The sequence below is a fragment of the Macroventuria anomochaeta genome, assembly GCF_010093625.1.
Source record: "Macroventuria anomochaeta strain CBS 525.71 unplaced genomic scaffold BU25scaffold_2, whole genome shotgun sequence".
In the NCBI taxonomy this organism is placed as follows: domain Eukaryota; kingdom Fungi; phylum Ascomycota; class Dothideomycetes; order Pleosporales; family Didymellaceae; genus Macroventuria; species Macroventuria anomochaeta.
This window is the reverse complement of record NW_022985363.1, coordinates 623,368-638,643: the sequence shown is the minus strand read 5'-3', so window position 1 is coordinate 638,643 and position 15,276 is coordinate 623,368. Positions and strand designations below refer to the sequence as shown.

At 56.1% G+C, this 15,276-nt stretch overlaps 2 protein-coding genes across 2 annotated transcripts; one reads left to right on the top strand and one right to left on the bottom strand.

The window, feature by feature from the left end:
• Positions 1-223: 223 nt before the first annotated feature.
• BU25DRAFT_453915 (uncharacterized protein) lies at positions 224-4,253 on the bottom strand (the record flags this gene model as incomplete). The annotated part of the gene is made up of 2 exons (XM_033709832.1): positions 224-3,985; positions 4,038-4,253. 2 exons carry the CDS (start codon positions 4,251-4,253, stop codon positions 224-226), a joined length of 3,978 nt encoding a protein of 1,325 aa, XP_033566918.1.
• A 683-nt stretch (positions 4,254-4,936) lies between these two features.
• BU25DRAFT_417321 (uncharacterized protein) lies at positions 4,937-14,913 on the top strand (the record flags this gene model as incomplete). Its single annotated transcript, XM_033707797.1, has 7 exons — positions 4,937-12,195; positions 12,568-12,711; positions 12,765-12,925; positions 13,049-13,673; positions 13,907-14,050; positions 14,261-14,773; positions 14,868-14,913. 7 exons carry the CDS (start codon positions 4,937-4,939, stop codon positions 14,911-14,913), a joined length of 8,892 nt encoding a protein of 2,963 aa, XP_033566917.1.
• Between the last annotated feature and the right edge of the window lie 363 nt (positions 14,914-15,276).

Here is a 15,276-nt window from a genome sequence, read left to right as displayed (position 1 = left end):
CACCGTAACCCGGGGTATATGGACGCCTCTGAAATCCCCAAATGCGCGTTCCAACTTTTCGAAGTGTACAATACTAAACATATGGAGTGGCCTCCAGACGAATCGCCATCATAGCTCATCTTTCCAACTCAGAACATCAATTTTCCTCTTCGGCAAATCCCTCACAGACGGTCTGACCTCAAGATTGCTCGGCCACGGTTTGCTTGAATCAACCTATGCTTTCTTAGCTCTTGCGCTTGTCCCTCTTGTCCTTCCTTAGGTCTGAGGTCGAGCTTACCCTGGTACTCCCAGTGATGCTCGTCATTACCTGCTGTGCCCTCGAAAATTCACGGAATCGATCGCTGGTCAGCTTGGGGGGCGCATCGTTGGCTCTGTACTGTTTGAGAAGCTCAGGCAAGTTGGACTTGCGTTTCGAACGAGCGCCAGGGGCTGGCGGTGCCGAAGGTGTCGGAGCGGGAGTGGATGATGGAGCGGCACGAGATGAGTTTGCGGGGAGCGAATGACGAATGCGAGGTGTGCCGTTGACGCGGTCTAACATTGGATTGCTGGGTAGTGTGAAGGGCAGAGACTTCCGTGATGACTTCTTCTTTGGCGGTGGCGTTGGAGATTGAGTCTGTCGTTGAGCAGACTGTCGAGGTGACGCCTGGATGGGTTGCTGAGGGGGTGGCTGCACTGACTGCTGATGAGATGGACGACTGTGTGTGGAGTGTCGCACGGGTGGTGGAGGAGACTGGGGACTCGGCTGTCGAACCGCTTGCTTGACAGGTGGCTGCGGCGTTGGAGTCACAATCATACGAGGCTGAACGCCGAGCTCCTGGAGCGCCTTGAGCAGCACAGCTCTTGACTCGATGACACCGTTCTTGTAAATCGCGTCTCGAATATTGTCCTTGTAGAAACGAATGTACGGCATCGGCTCGTCTCCTGAATCGATGCATTTGGATGCATAATCTCTGTAGTCGGTCTGATTACGGATGATGAAGTCGTCCCACATCCACTTCGGTACCATTTTGTCTTCTCGATCGAGCTCTTCCGTTCGCGTGCACTGGTTTGTGAAGTGCTCGACGGTGCCTGTGTACTCAGAGTATGCAGCTTTGAACCTTTCAAAAACCGTCAATGATGTTGAAACATCAACTGGTGCAGCTGGTGGCGCCTGCTCTGTGCGTGCTGGAACCTGTGGGCTTGGTCGAGTTGGTACAGGCACTGGTGCAGATACGGGCGCTGGCCCCAACTGGGGCTCCGACTGGTGTTCTGGCGGGCTTTTGGGCCGAGGCTGCGTTTGCATCTGTTGTGCTGCGACTAGTTCCTCTGAAGCCGCCTGGGGTATGGTATGCTTTCCAGACGTATCCTGCTCCGGCTGATCAAGATTGATGCTTTCAGTTATCGATGCAGCAGTACGAGGTGCCGCTGCGGGACGCAGTACTGGACTGGGTGAAGCGTAGAGACTCTGATGACGAGGAGACATGTTACCTTCCACGGCAGCATTCGCCTGTTCGACTGGGGGCTTTCTCGGCTCTTTGTCATCCAAGTCTCCCATCTTTGGAGCTGCATCCTGCTGTACCGATACATTGCTGACCGAGCCTTGCCTGCTCTCGGCACTTGCACTTGACTTTTGCCTCTCAATCTCGGACCTTCGTAAGGACTCTGCGCGCTGCTGGCGTAGAGCTTCTGAGTCTCCACCGCCGAAGCTTACAATCTTGAGACGCTTGTGCTTCGCAGGTCGCCTGCGCTCTCTGGTAGAAGTTGTCTCGAGCTTACGTTTGGTGAGACTTGGTGTGGCCGAGGGCGGCCTCGATGGCTCCCTTTCTGGTTGCACCGATATTGCGGGCACGCTTCTGTTTGGTGCTGGTGCAGCCTGTTCACCTGAGCTTGAATCCTTAGGTGGAAGTTGAGCAGACATTGGTGTCGGTTCCGGTTGCGCTGGACCGCCTTCCTGTAAGGTCTCTGTCTGCAGATTGTTTGTTTGCTTCTGCATGTCATCTTGTCGAGTCGGGTCTAGAGGAGGCTCTTCGTGTACAAACACATCGAACATGGACACATCTTGAGCGTCATTGTCGGGGATTGAGCCTTGAGCTGCGTTTGGCTGGGTAGGGAGGTCGGTACCAACACCGTCTTGCTGATTGTTACTGTGGCTCTCGTGAAGCGCATCCAGCCTGGTCTCTTTCACCGCCGAAGAACTCAAGTCTTGATACGTCGCTCGCACTATGGACGCAGATGACGAGTTCTCCAAGTGCCTGTTCGACTCTTGCGTTGGTGGAGAGATTGTAACGACAGGTTGTTGGCCGTTCTTGCCTTTGACATGAGGCGTTTCCTTTACCTGCACGATTGATCTTGAGCGTGGCTCGGTACGCGGGATGTGGGTGTGAACATAGCGAGACGCTGGCTGTATCTCCAAATCTTCTCCCAGTGCCTGAGGGACCGAGATTTCCAGTTCCATTCCGTCATCGCTATCATCGGCTGCCTGATGAGCGGGAGGCGACGATGGCGGAAGATCTACCTCGTTCTCGTGTGATGAGGCAGGCAGGGTGGGATGCGGCGAATGATCTCGTCGTACTGCAGACTCCGCGACACCCTGCGGCACTTCGATGCTCGAATCAGGAGGAAGCCCTTGATGACGCCAGGGAGGTCGTTGCGGAGGCTCAGGGGTGGGCGAGGTATTCCAGGAGACTGGACTCGTAAGAGCCTCGTCCTCTGACTCGCTGTCCTGCTCGTCCGCCGGCTGAGGCGCAGAATTGGGTGGATATGATCCAGATGATGGATCCGTATCGTGGAATGAGCCTGAGCTATCCGCACCTTCAAGCGCAGCCCTCTCGTCCGCCATTCTGCTGAGAACCATGAGAGTCTGAACGGGTATGTTGGCACCGGGGAAGCGCTGGCCAACCTGCGGTTTGTACCAGCTTTCAGGTTTCTGGAGGATGTAAGCCTGATCGTCAGGTACGGTTGCAGACGCCCGATTGAACCTGAGTCCCTTCATCCATGGACATTCGGCTGCAAATCTGTCCATTTGACTGGCGTTGCTCTTCCTGGGCTCCTTCTCTGAGAAAGAGGTGTTCGCCGGATGGTGAGATGACGGCGATTCGTTCTCGACTTCTCGCGTGCGCTTCTTGCCCTTGTCTGGCGGAGCCTGAGTCGAGCTCGCCACCAGCTCCTCAGTTCTCTCTCGATCTGCTCGTTTGCTCTGAATTTCTCTGGGTCGGGGCGAAGTTGCGGCAGCATGTTCTGCAGACCTTCTTGGCTGTGGTCTCGTGCTTGCGCGATCGCGAACTCGAGCCTGGGGAGCCACTGGCGGCTGGGCTCTTCCCAAGAGCGATAGAAGTTGCTTTTGCTTTTGGGCCTCTGAGGATGCATTGCCTGATCGAGGTTTCAGCTCTGCCCTCTGTGTGTTGCCAGCCAGCACGGGTTCTAGTCTGTTGACGCCCACGAACGAAACGTCGTCATCATCACCATCATCACCACCACCACCACCACCACCACCACCACCACCACCACCACCACCATCATCATCATCATTCCCATTCCTCCGCGACCTGATTGGATGCTGAAGCTGCGTTCCAAATGGCATTTGGGTGTTCATCGAAGCATCTTCGTCACGCGGCTCATCTGCACCTGCCATTGTGCGTGTTCCGTCGTCCAGGTTCTCTTCCCGTGGCTGTGGCCGCAAGCATCGGTGGTCTTCTTGCACGCGGGTATTATGAAGCTGTTGCAGCGTTGAGGCTATGCCGTCAGAGTAGTTCAGACGCACTACAGAGTCCACCCGAATTCTGCTTCTATGGCCCTCGCCAACCCAGTCGACAGCGTCCAGTATGAATTGGAGCTTGTTGCGCGGAGGGCCGTAGGAGGTGTATCGTAAGGTGTACTTCTTGACGGCCCAAACCGTGCCCACGGCAGTATGGCGGGCGGGGAATCGCGCGCGCAGATGGTTGCGACAGGCGCTGGCGAGAGAAGTTTCGGTGTAGTGGCGGCCGTCTGTGACGACCAGGGGATTGACCTACACGAAACCAGGGTCAGAGATGCACAGGGACAGAGCAGTGGAATCGCACGCTGAGGACGAGCACTTGCACGTCTGAGCCGAACGGCCCGACGATGTCGATGCAGGAGCCGTTGTCGTGATAGAGGCCTTCCCACTTTCCGTCGAGATGGGCCGACGGTCTGTCGCGCTCTGCCTTGGCCTTGTTCTTCTCCTCCAACCAGCTGTGTCCGAGGTCGAGTTGAGTCTTGACCTCATCGTGGAGCCAGGGCTTTGGGCGCAGAGCCATGCATCGACGCGTCTAGGACGCGCCTAGCTTAGAGAATCACGGCTCGGCGGCGGGGAGCGCAAAGATCTGGAAGAGAGCGGGGCTTTGCAGGCGGGCCATGGGAGGCATGCAGGGGCCATGGGAGCCGGGCAGGGGCCATGGACTGCGCGGCAGACCCCTCCAACACCATGCGACAGAGCCCCAGAGACGCGCCTGCCGACTGCCTTGGCTCGACGTTCCCTGCGCGTTGGGCGAGGCTGAAGGCACGCGGGGGCGGAAGTGAACTCGGCCAGGCAGCTTGGCGACTCCACCACTATGCACCCGGCTCGCGCGTCATCGCGGACGGATCATGTGCCTGGACCATTCACCCGCCCGGCGCGCCATTCGATCTGCCGCAGCGGTCGCCTAGCCCAACCGCCTAGCCCTGGCCTGCGTGTCGAGGCTCATGAGATGGCCAGCACCCAGCTGCTCCCTCGCTAAGCCCCTCACCGCGCCGGTGACGATATCGACAGCGACCTTCACTACCTGCCAAACTCGACCCAGCCCTCACTACCAGACCCGACCCAGCCAGCCATCGGCGCGCCGGTGAAGCCTGATGCTGGCTGCTACTGAGCCCCGCCGGATGCCCTCCACCGCGCCCCGCACCTTGCACCCGTCCCCGTCCCCGTCCCTCTAGCACTTGCTGCACACACACCGCCGCCGCCATGGCCAGAGACTCGCGGGACTCGCTGCACGACGCGCCGCACGACGCGCTGCACCAGCTGCACCAGCTGCACCTTGCCGCATCGCACTCCGACTCCCTCACCACCTTCGACGACCTCACTGCGCCGCCAGCGCCCGCAGCCGCGGGCGAACCCAAGGGCATAGAGCTGGTGCAGGGCGGCCTGAGTGGCCTCTACAGCCGCATAAGAGCGTCGGTCGGGGGCGCGAAGGAGGCGGGCAGCGATGGCGCCGACAGCCTCTCCTCGGGCTCTAGGAAGCGCACAAGCTCCAGACCCAGCGTGAGAGCACGCAGCCCCGGCGGAACCGCGGTATCGTCCCCCGTCGTCGTCTCGGTGCCCTCGTCCAGGCTGCAGTCGCCCTCGTCCGCCGCCTTCCCAGACGTCGCTCCTCCGCCCTCTCGAGACTCGACGGTGTCGAACGCTACGATAACAAGCAAGCTCTCGCTCAACGGCTCCAAGTCCTCGCTCCAGACTACGCGCTCCCGACCGTCGGTAGCGCCAAGCACCGAGCCTAGCAGATCACTCAGGGAAGATGAATCCTTCGCGCACAGCCCTGTGAGCACACACTCGCGCGTGCACAGTGGATCCGCATTCGACCTGCCCAAGGGATCTGCATTCGACCTGCCCAAGACTGGCTCGGTGAAGGACTTCGCGCCAGGCGCAGGAAGCTCTCGCTCACCGCGATTCGCGCCCGCTCGGGATGACGGTCTGCGCCGGAAACGAAGCAACAGGGAGTACGGAGCCCAAGACAGCGACGATACGGAGGACGACATGGTCGTTGTCGATGGCGACAAGCCCGTGGACACGGCCGGCTTCAAGTTTCCGCCAGACGCTGTCCGCGACAGCCCCAGCCTTCGATCAGACAGCACTCGCCCACCAGCGAGCAACCCCAAAGACCAGTCTGACAACGGCTCTGAAGACACCGAGAAGCCGCAGGCCAGCGCCAGCGCTCCACCGCCCGTGGCTGCGCCCGAGCCACAGCGCCCACCGCTGTTGAAGGTTGGCCCTTCACACCTGCCAGGCTTCCAGACTTCGAGGACATCGTCCTCTGATGGCATTAGCTCTGTCATCACGACCTCCACAATGCGCGCCCCCACAGTGCCTCCCATCAAAGAGATCCAACGTCAGGCCCATGCAAGCCCTGCAGTCAACAGCATGCCTCGAAGCGCCTTCACGCAGATGCGCAGGAAGATATTGGACAGGGAGTTTTGGATGAGAGACGAGAACGCGAAGGACTGCTTCAACTGCGGAGATGCATTCACGACCTTCCGAAGAAAACACCACTGTCGTACGTGTGGGCAGATCTTCGACTCCAAGTGCACCTCTATCGTGTCGGGCAAGCTTTTTGGACAGCCGGGCAATCTCCGAGTATGCAAGCCTTGCGAGAACATCATATACGGCCATGACGACGACTCTTCCGACTACACGGATGAAGGAGACCAGGCATCCATCTATGACCACAGCAACCAAGCCGAGGTTTTCGACGATGACGATGACGATGACACTCATCCGCAACACGACCACACGAAGATCGGCACGCCTACCATCAGCATACCCATGTCGCGGAAGAGTGGAAGCGAGAAGAAGCGCCGATCTCATGTCATCGAGGTTGGTGCTCAGACTCTTGCCAGACCAAGTTCATCACGGTCGTTGCGCTCGCTCAGTGGGCGACCGCGCTCTTCCAGCCACAAACGCCATCACTCGAAACACCAACACATGCGCCATGTCAAACACGACGACCGTGCGCCATTCCACCAGTATCTCCACGAGAACCCTCGAAGCCAGCCGAACTTGCCTGCTTTCCACCACGATAACATCATCGACCCTGACCTGGCGCCTTTCATGTCCGACGATGGCTCGAGCGAGGAGGAGCATCCAAGCATCTTTGCCGCCTTGAACGCAGACACTTCCACCGGCACGGGCCTCGAGGGCGATAAAGGTGGGTTTGGCGGTCTTCTGGCGTCGTTGAAGAAGGGCAAGTCGCGTGCGGGAGACAAAAGCGGACCTGCTCGAGACAGCGACAACATCAGCATCGCAAGTCGACATGGCGCGCGACCAACGAGAAGACGGAATTTGAGTGTCAGCAGCATCACAAATCGTCCCTCACCTCGACGAGCCAAGAGCAGCACCTTGCTAAGACCCTTCACCGCAGGGTTCGGTGCAGGCGGACTAGGGTCGCAGTCCGGGACTCCACAGCTTCGCCCTTCTCCCTCGCCGACGCCACCGGGCACGAAGATCACACGCAGTGCTTCGATGCAGGGTGGAATATTCCCCAAAGTCGAGCTCAACAAAGCCAGTCTCGATCATGCCCGCAAGCTGCTTACGCAAATGCTGCGGGATGCAGGCGTTGCGCACGTGTCCAGCTGGGAGAAAGCTCTCATTCCGATCTTGCGCCAATGCACAGATGACGTCAACCCGGATGTGGACAGAGGCGATGACATAGATGTGCGAAACTACATCAAGCTGAAGAAGATCCCTGGCGGAAAACCGCGCGACACAGCATACGTGTCAGGAGTAGTGTTTACGAAGAACGTCGCCCTTCGAAGCATGCCACGCAATATACCGAATCCGAGGATCATCATCATTACATTTGCGATCGAGTACGCACGACATCAGACGCACTTTATGAGCTTGGAACCTGTCATTGCTCAAGAGCGAGAGTATTTGCGCAACTTGGTCAGCCGCATTGCAGCGCTTCGGCCACACGTTCTACTGGTTCAGCGTAACGTGTCCGGCCTGGCCCTCGAGTTGCTCGACCAAGAGGGCATTGCCGTGGTCTACAATGTCAAGCCTACTGTACTGAACGCTGTTGCCAGATGTACGCAATCGCGGATGATCTCATCTGTTGACAAGCTCGCCATAGATCCGTCTCACCTAGGACGTTGTGGCAGCTTTGACGTCCGGACATATGTACACAAGAACGTCAAGAAGACGTACATCTATCTGTCTGGATGTCAGAAAGATTTGGGATGCACCATCATCTTACGAGGCGCTGAGAACCATGACTTGGTCAAACTGAAGCGTGTCACGGAGTTCATGAGTTACGTGGTGTACAATCTCCGCCTCGAGACCTGCCTCATGCGAGACGAGTTCGTGGACACACCAACAGAGTCGGTCGTCGACCCTCATGCCTTCGGCGATGGTGAGCATACGGAGAATATCAACGATGCGATAGCCAACGCAGCTGGTGTGGAAACTCACTCTGACGACAAGCTATCAGCTGGAGACGCCGCGCCCTCATACTACAGCGATCTGGTGGAGAACCACCGTACAAAAGTGTTATCCTCGTCACCATTCGTCAAGTTCATGCAGCCGTACCTCCTAGAACAGGCTCGCCAATACGAGAGGAAGCTTGATCGCCTCCGGAACTTCAAGAATCAGTACACCCCTGAGTCTGATGATCAAGAAGAAGAAGAAGAAGAAGAAGGAGGAGGAGGAGGAGGAGGAGAAGAGGAAAGGGCGACTCACCAGAATTTTGAACTCGTACAGCCGGAGATGGTTCACACTGTTGTTGAACAAGCTTCGAAACAGGTTCGTGAGTTCCTCTCTGCCGTGCACGCATCTGAATACGACAAAGCCCTCCACAACTACGAAACACAGAAACGACAGTGGGAAGCGTATCTATTGGGAAACGCGGATTTGTACGACCCATTCAACCATCAAAGGATCGCAGTCTTGTACAGTGTGGTTAACACCACCACTTCGACGCCCTGCATTGGACCGGAAATCATCGCACTTGGTTTCTATCAAGAACACGACTACGACGATGGCTTCACCCCTGACTGCACACTTGGCCAGTATGTCGAGGATCTCTGCACGTCAGCAGGCGTCGTCTGCGAAGTGGATGGATGCAACCGACGAATGGTAGACCATTCGCGTCAGTACGTGCATGGCGAAGGACAAATGACGGTTGTCGTTCAGAAGCATCCCCCGAAACTGAAGGGCCTGTATCAAGCAATCCTGATGTGGAGCGTGTGCAGGAAATGCGGGCAAGAAACGCAGCCAATTCCCATGTCCGAGTGGACCTGGAAGTACTCCTTTGCCAAGTACCTCGAGTTGACTTTCTGGAGCACGCAGCTGCATCCTCGGGCGGGCGTGTGTCCCCACGACATCCACAAGGACCACGTACGTTACTTTGGCTACAACAATGTCGCACTTCGCATCCAGTACGACGCCGTACCAATGTACGAGGTCATAGTGCCGAGACCAAACATCACCTGGAAAGTGGACAGTGATCTGAGGCTCAAAAACGAGCAGTTCCTGAAGATCGAAGAACGGTTGGACTGTTTCATGGCTTCAGTGCGCGCTCGCATCAGGAGCATTCACGTCGAGAGCGTGATTGCCGAAAAGGTCGAAGCATGTAGGGCAGAGGTCGAGCATCTCATCAAGCGCGTGAATGACGAGCACGAGTTCCTGCGGCACAAACTGCAGGACAAGTACATGAACTCGAAGTACTACGAGATAATCCCACTCAATCGCGCCATTCGTGCGATACAGGAGAAAGCCATCGCCTGGGACGAGACGTTCATGGACTTTGAACGAATGTTCTTCCCGTCTGAGAAGGACATTCGAAGGCTCGCCACTTTGCAATTGAAGAAGCTTTTCCTTGAACGCGACGAATCCAGTACATCGCTGACCTCAGTTGATGAAGGCGTAGAGTCTGGTGAGGAAGAGCCTGGATATGATGATAAAGATGATTCGTTAGCGTCGACGCCGATGCCATCGAACATGTCCTCAGAAAAGGCCACTGACATGTTGACCTTGGTGGTTAAAGAGGACGGAGATGCACCCGCCGCCGATGCGGATGTTACGCCTTTAGCGGAACGACCATCCACACCCATCAAAGCGATCTCCGACTTGCCTATCCAGACACCACGCGAAGCTGTGGAGCGAGAAGATGTGCGACACCTCGACCTTGCAGTATCGTCAGATTTCCCAATCAAAGACGACCAGCCTCCGCAGACGCCAACATTGTCCCCTGATGGGAATCAGCTTGATCCAGGATCACCTACACCCACGAGCCATCCAAAGATCAACCCGATTGACAAGTCTTTGGCGGATGCCATCGAAAATATGCAGGGTTCGCCTTCGCCTTCGCCATCACCAACGCCTCACATGACATTGGAAAGCAAGATTCCACGACTGGTAGACACCATTCGGCGCGAGACCCCAGCAAGACCCGCCGCATTGGCACGCACTCAATCACAACCTGGCAACATTCCAAAGCACCCATCGACCCTCCCGCCAGTGGGACCATACAAGTCAGACGTCCTCCGACCAACGTTCAACGAATCGCAGAAAGCTCTGGAACGCATGACCGAGCGATTACGTCTTGGTATCTCAAAGCAGTCAAGGTCTACGTCGAGGATTCCACGCTCTGTGCCTTTCAAGAGTCAGTCGACCAAAGTGTCAAAGCTCGCTGAACACTTTGAACAGCTGTCACGCGAGTTCCAAAAGGAGCGCACACGTGAGCGTTATCGTGCAAGGGACAGACAAGTGCGCGCATATCCGCTTGCGTCATCCAAGCCCATTGTCGAGGTCTACAAGGACGTTCACGAAGCAGTCCAAGAGAACACTGCATCTGATGAGGATGTGCAGGTTGAGCCTCCTCCCCGTACAAGCGTCGACAATAGTACTCTTGACGACAGTGCGGTCACAGAGACGACGGACGTCACGACAGCCCCCCAATCGCCGGTCGACGAGCGTCAGGGCAGGGATATGGTGGATACTCACACTGACAGCGAAGAGTCACCCCAGGCCGACAGTCATCCCGCATCTGATGCTGAGAACGACACGAGCGATGTTGAAATGGCTCCAGAAGACGTTCCATTACCAGACAGCATCTCAAGCTCGCAGCTTCTTAACATGAGCGATTCCCAGCTCGAGGCTTCATTGGAACTCCCAAAGCATGAGAAGACGACACTGCTAAAGATGCTGACCAACTTCTGGTCAGAGCGCTCTGCAAGCGGATGGGCACCCCTCGACTACCCCTTCGCGCAGATTGAGCACGTTTGGGAGGACTCGGATATCATCGTTCGCGAAGATGAGCCCAGCTCAATCATCGCGCTGGCCTTGTCCAGCCCTGACTACCTGGCTAAACTCCAATCTTTCCGTGACGATCCATCTGGCCTAGACATGGAGTCCATGGAAGGTTCAATCGAGCGCAACCTCCTCCACGACAAGAACACCAATATCCGGTATGGCTTCACCAATCGCGGAGTCAAGGCGCAGTGCAAAATCTTCTATGCGCAGTCTTTCGACGCGCTCCGTCGAAAATGTGGGGTCGCCGACCGCTTCGTCGAGTCGCTTTCGCGTTGCTCCAAATTCGAGTCGAAAGGTGGAAAATCCAAATCCATCTTCCTCAAGACCCTTGATGACCGCTTCATCCTCAAATCCCTGTCGCCGATCGAGGTTCAAGCCTTTTTCCGCTTCGCTCCCAACTACTTCGCCTTCACGCACCAGAATCTATTCAGGCAGCTACCCTCCGTCATCGCTAAGATGTTCGGCCTCTTCCAAGTCCAAATCAAAACACCTACAGGCCGCGACTTCGACTGGTTTATGCTGGTCATGGAAAACTTGTTCTACGACCGCGAACCTAATCGACGGTACGATCTCAAAGGCAGCATGCGCAACCGCAAGATTCAATCCACGGGTGAGCGCGACGAAGTTCTGCTTGACGAGAACCTTGTCGACATCATCTACTCCGAGACACCTATCTTCGTCCGTGAACACACGAAGAAGTTGCTCAAAGCCAGTGTGTGGAACGACACGCTCTTCCTTTCACAGAACAATGTCATGGATTACTCGCTCATGGCTGGGTTCGATGATGCTGAACGCGAGATCATCGTTGGTATCATCGATTGCATTCGCACATATACGTGGGACAAGAAACTCGAGTCTTGGATCAAAGATCGCGGGAAGAACAAGCCGACCATCACATCCCCTAAAGACTACCGCAATCGGTTCAGGATCGCAATGGAGAAGTACATTCTTCAAGCTCCGAATTGCTGGCACCAGTTCGCTGGGCGCATGGCGGCTGGTGGTGATCGCAGGAGGTTGGTCCTTGAGGACACAAGTGCGGGTGGGGAGGGGCACAGGAGGAACGTCAGCAGTGGAAGTACTATTGGCGGCGATGGGAGCGGTGGACACAGTAGAGGAGGCAGCCTGACACAGAGGGGCATGTTGGAGGGTGTGAAGAACATGGGAGATGAGATTTCGAGGGCGGAGGCGAGGAAGATAAAGTAGGACTGTCCTTAGAGCATAGCGCGGGTGCACGGCGTTTTCCTGTTCTCGAGCGGCATCATCTGGTCTGGACCGCATAGCTATACACACACACACACACACACACACACACACACACACACACACACACACACACATAGCGAATAAGCACACCTTGTTGTAGATTGAAGTTGGTGTTCTACAATCCTGTTCGCTGACAGAGCAAGGGCGACGAAGCAACATGTGGGAGGTAGTGCAGGTCAAATGCTTTTTCCCACAGCCGCGCAGCTCCCTTTCTTCTCCACTTCCTCAACTACCCCGCTCTAGCATTGCCAGAACGGGATATGACAGTCATGTCACGATGTCACGAGTGACAAGACTACCTTGTACAGTATCACGTTCAACCTCTGCGCGAGCCTGTTTGTCACGCAGCGCAGCACCGACTCACAACGTACGAAACTTATCAATGCCGCCCCGGAATGTCTGGATAGGGAGTTGCTCACTTGCGTCCCAAAGTCGAATGCTACGATACCATGGTAAAGGTCTCTTGCGATCAGGTTGAATACCAATCTTGAACTTGTGGCCGCAGGGCAAGAGCGATGCAAAAGGTGTTACGAGAACGGCGCTGTACTACAGTCGCATATTGGCAGCGACACCAGCAAACCGGGTTACGGCATCATGTGTCTAAGTTAATCACATGTTGCTCCGTCCAGGAAGTCATCGTTTGTACTTCGTTCACCAGCCTTCACGGTAAGCCCCACGTCAGTCGCCGCAGCTTAAGAGCAGGCCGTGTCTTCACCTTCACTCTTGCCATTGGCAGGACTGCGACTTCCGTTTGCAAAGCCCAAGCAGGTGATCACCTCTAGGCTCCAGCAATCGATTGGAAGCTGCCTTCACCAAAACTACAATCAATCTCACCTGCCATTACCTCGATCACTTCAACACCAAATATCACACCTCGTCTACTCATCCACATAAGCGAACACCTCAACGCCAACAGCTATACCAACGACATCTCACCCAACATGCCATTCTCACGCATCATCCCCATCGCCCTGCGCTTCTTACAATTCGTCTCCGCAGCTATCGTCCTCGGCCTGAGCGCCCACTTCCTGCACCAGTACGAAGCGCACCACATCGGCCCCTTCTCGCGCCTCATCTACAGCACCGTCATCTCTGCCATCTCCGTGTGGCTCGCGCTGCTCTGGATGGCACTCCCCAGCGCCACCATCACCCACTTCATCACCGACCTGCTCTTCTGCGCTGCCTGGTTCGCGGTCTTCGGTCTCCTGCAGGACTACTACGATGACCAGATTAAATGTGGCAGCATCTGGGCCTGGGACAACATCGATGTGACAAATAATTACTGTGGGCAATGGAATGCGGCGCAGGCGTTCAGCTTTTTGGCGGCGGTGTTTTGGTTTGCGAGTTTTATTGTTGGGATTTTGGCTTGGAGTAGGGAACGCAGTCGTGTAGCTACAGATGGTGCGCCTGCTAGGTGAGTTGCACGTTGCGGTTTGTAGGCATGAAGGCTGACAGATATAGGCGTGGTGGTTTCCTCCGCAGATCGCAGGTCTGAAACCCTCCAAGCCTCCATACGGCGAACACTTTGGGCAGAAACTTGATATAGCAGAACAGTCTCACTGGCGACAGTTCGACACGACAGAGTTCGATAATTTGACTCACCCTGGAGAAGAAGATTGTCCAAGGAGAGCTATGGACTATGGATAGGACTTCTACTTTCTTTCTTGGGTACGAATTGGATTGCTGGTATGCATCCACTAATGGGTACGGGCACGGCAAACAGTCTGCTGAAGATGCGGCTGATATGTATTACGGAGTAGGACTTTCAGTCAGCTTACGATCAGACATGAGGTAGGGAAATGCATCATTTTCGATAATGTTGTTTTGGATCGGGTTCAGCAATGCTTAACCTGTTCCACACCAGAATCTCACTGTGAAGCAAAGATGTCTGCTCTTGTCCTGACGGGATACATGAATTTGAAGAGCATTGTCCAATAGAGGAACAGGCAAGTCGATCCATCCTAACACCATCCCACCCCTACTAACCTCTTCTTGTTAAAGTCACCGCCCCACCCCCCCGCAAGCACATAAGATAGCACGTACACCCCGACATACCCCCTTGTCAAGTCTCCCCCTCCAACATGTCTCTTCACGCCTCAAGCATCCAAAAACATCAAATTCACCGTCCACCATGACATCTCCACGCGCCACAATAGCCATCCTCTCCATCGGCCAAATGGGCTTCGGCATCGCGTCCCTCCTGCTCGCGCACTCCTTCCGCGTCATAACAAACGTCTCAGACCGCAGCACCGCCACGCAGTCGCGAGCAAGATCTGCGGGAATCGAGCAGCGGGACGCAGACGCAGATCTCGTTGCGCAAGCAGACTACGTTCTTAGCATCGTGCCGCCCAAGGACGCACCAGCTACCGCGCAGCGCATCATCACCGCCTTGAAAGACAGCTGTGTGAGGAGAGGTAAGCGAGAAGCGCTGTGGTTTCTGGACCTGAATGCGGGGAGCCCGGATGGAGTTACGCAGCTGTATGAGTTGTTTGGGCGGGAAGCGGAGGGAGTGCGGTTTGTGGACGGAGGCATTATTGGGGCGCCGCCGAGCAGGAACGAGGACGGGACGTGGTTCCGCCCGGGCATCCCGCTGTCTGGACCGAATAAGCTGGCGGATGCGCCGATCGATGGGGAGAGGCTCGCACACGTGCTGAATACACGCCATCTCGGCAAAGACATCGGCAAGGCGAGCGGCCTGAAAGCCTGCTTCGCCGCGCTATCAAAAGGCTTCACCGCCCTCGCCATCCAATCCTACACCACCGCGAGCAACCTCGACGTCCTCCCGGATCTCAGACACTACCTCGATGAATATAACCCCAGCGCGAGAGACAAGGCGGAGAAGAGTATTGTGGGCTGCACGGGCAAGGCGTATAGGTGGGTCGAGGAAATGCATCAGATCGGGCAGACATTTAGTGCGCAAGGAGGATTTGGGGAGCAGGCGAAAGTGTTCCGAGAAATCGCAGATGTCTATCAGGGCCTAGCAGACTTGGTTGAGTGGCAGGGAACGGGTGGGTTGG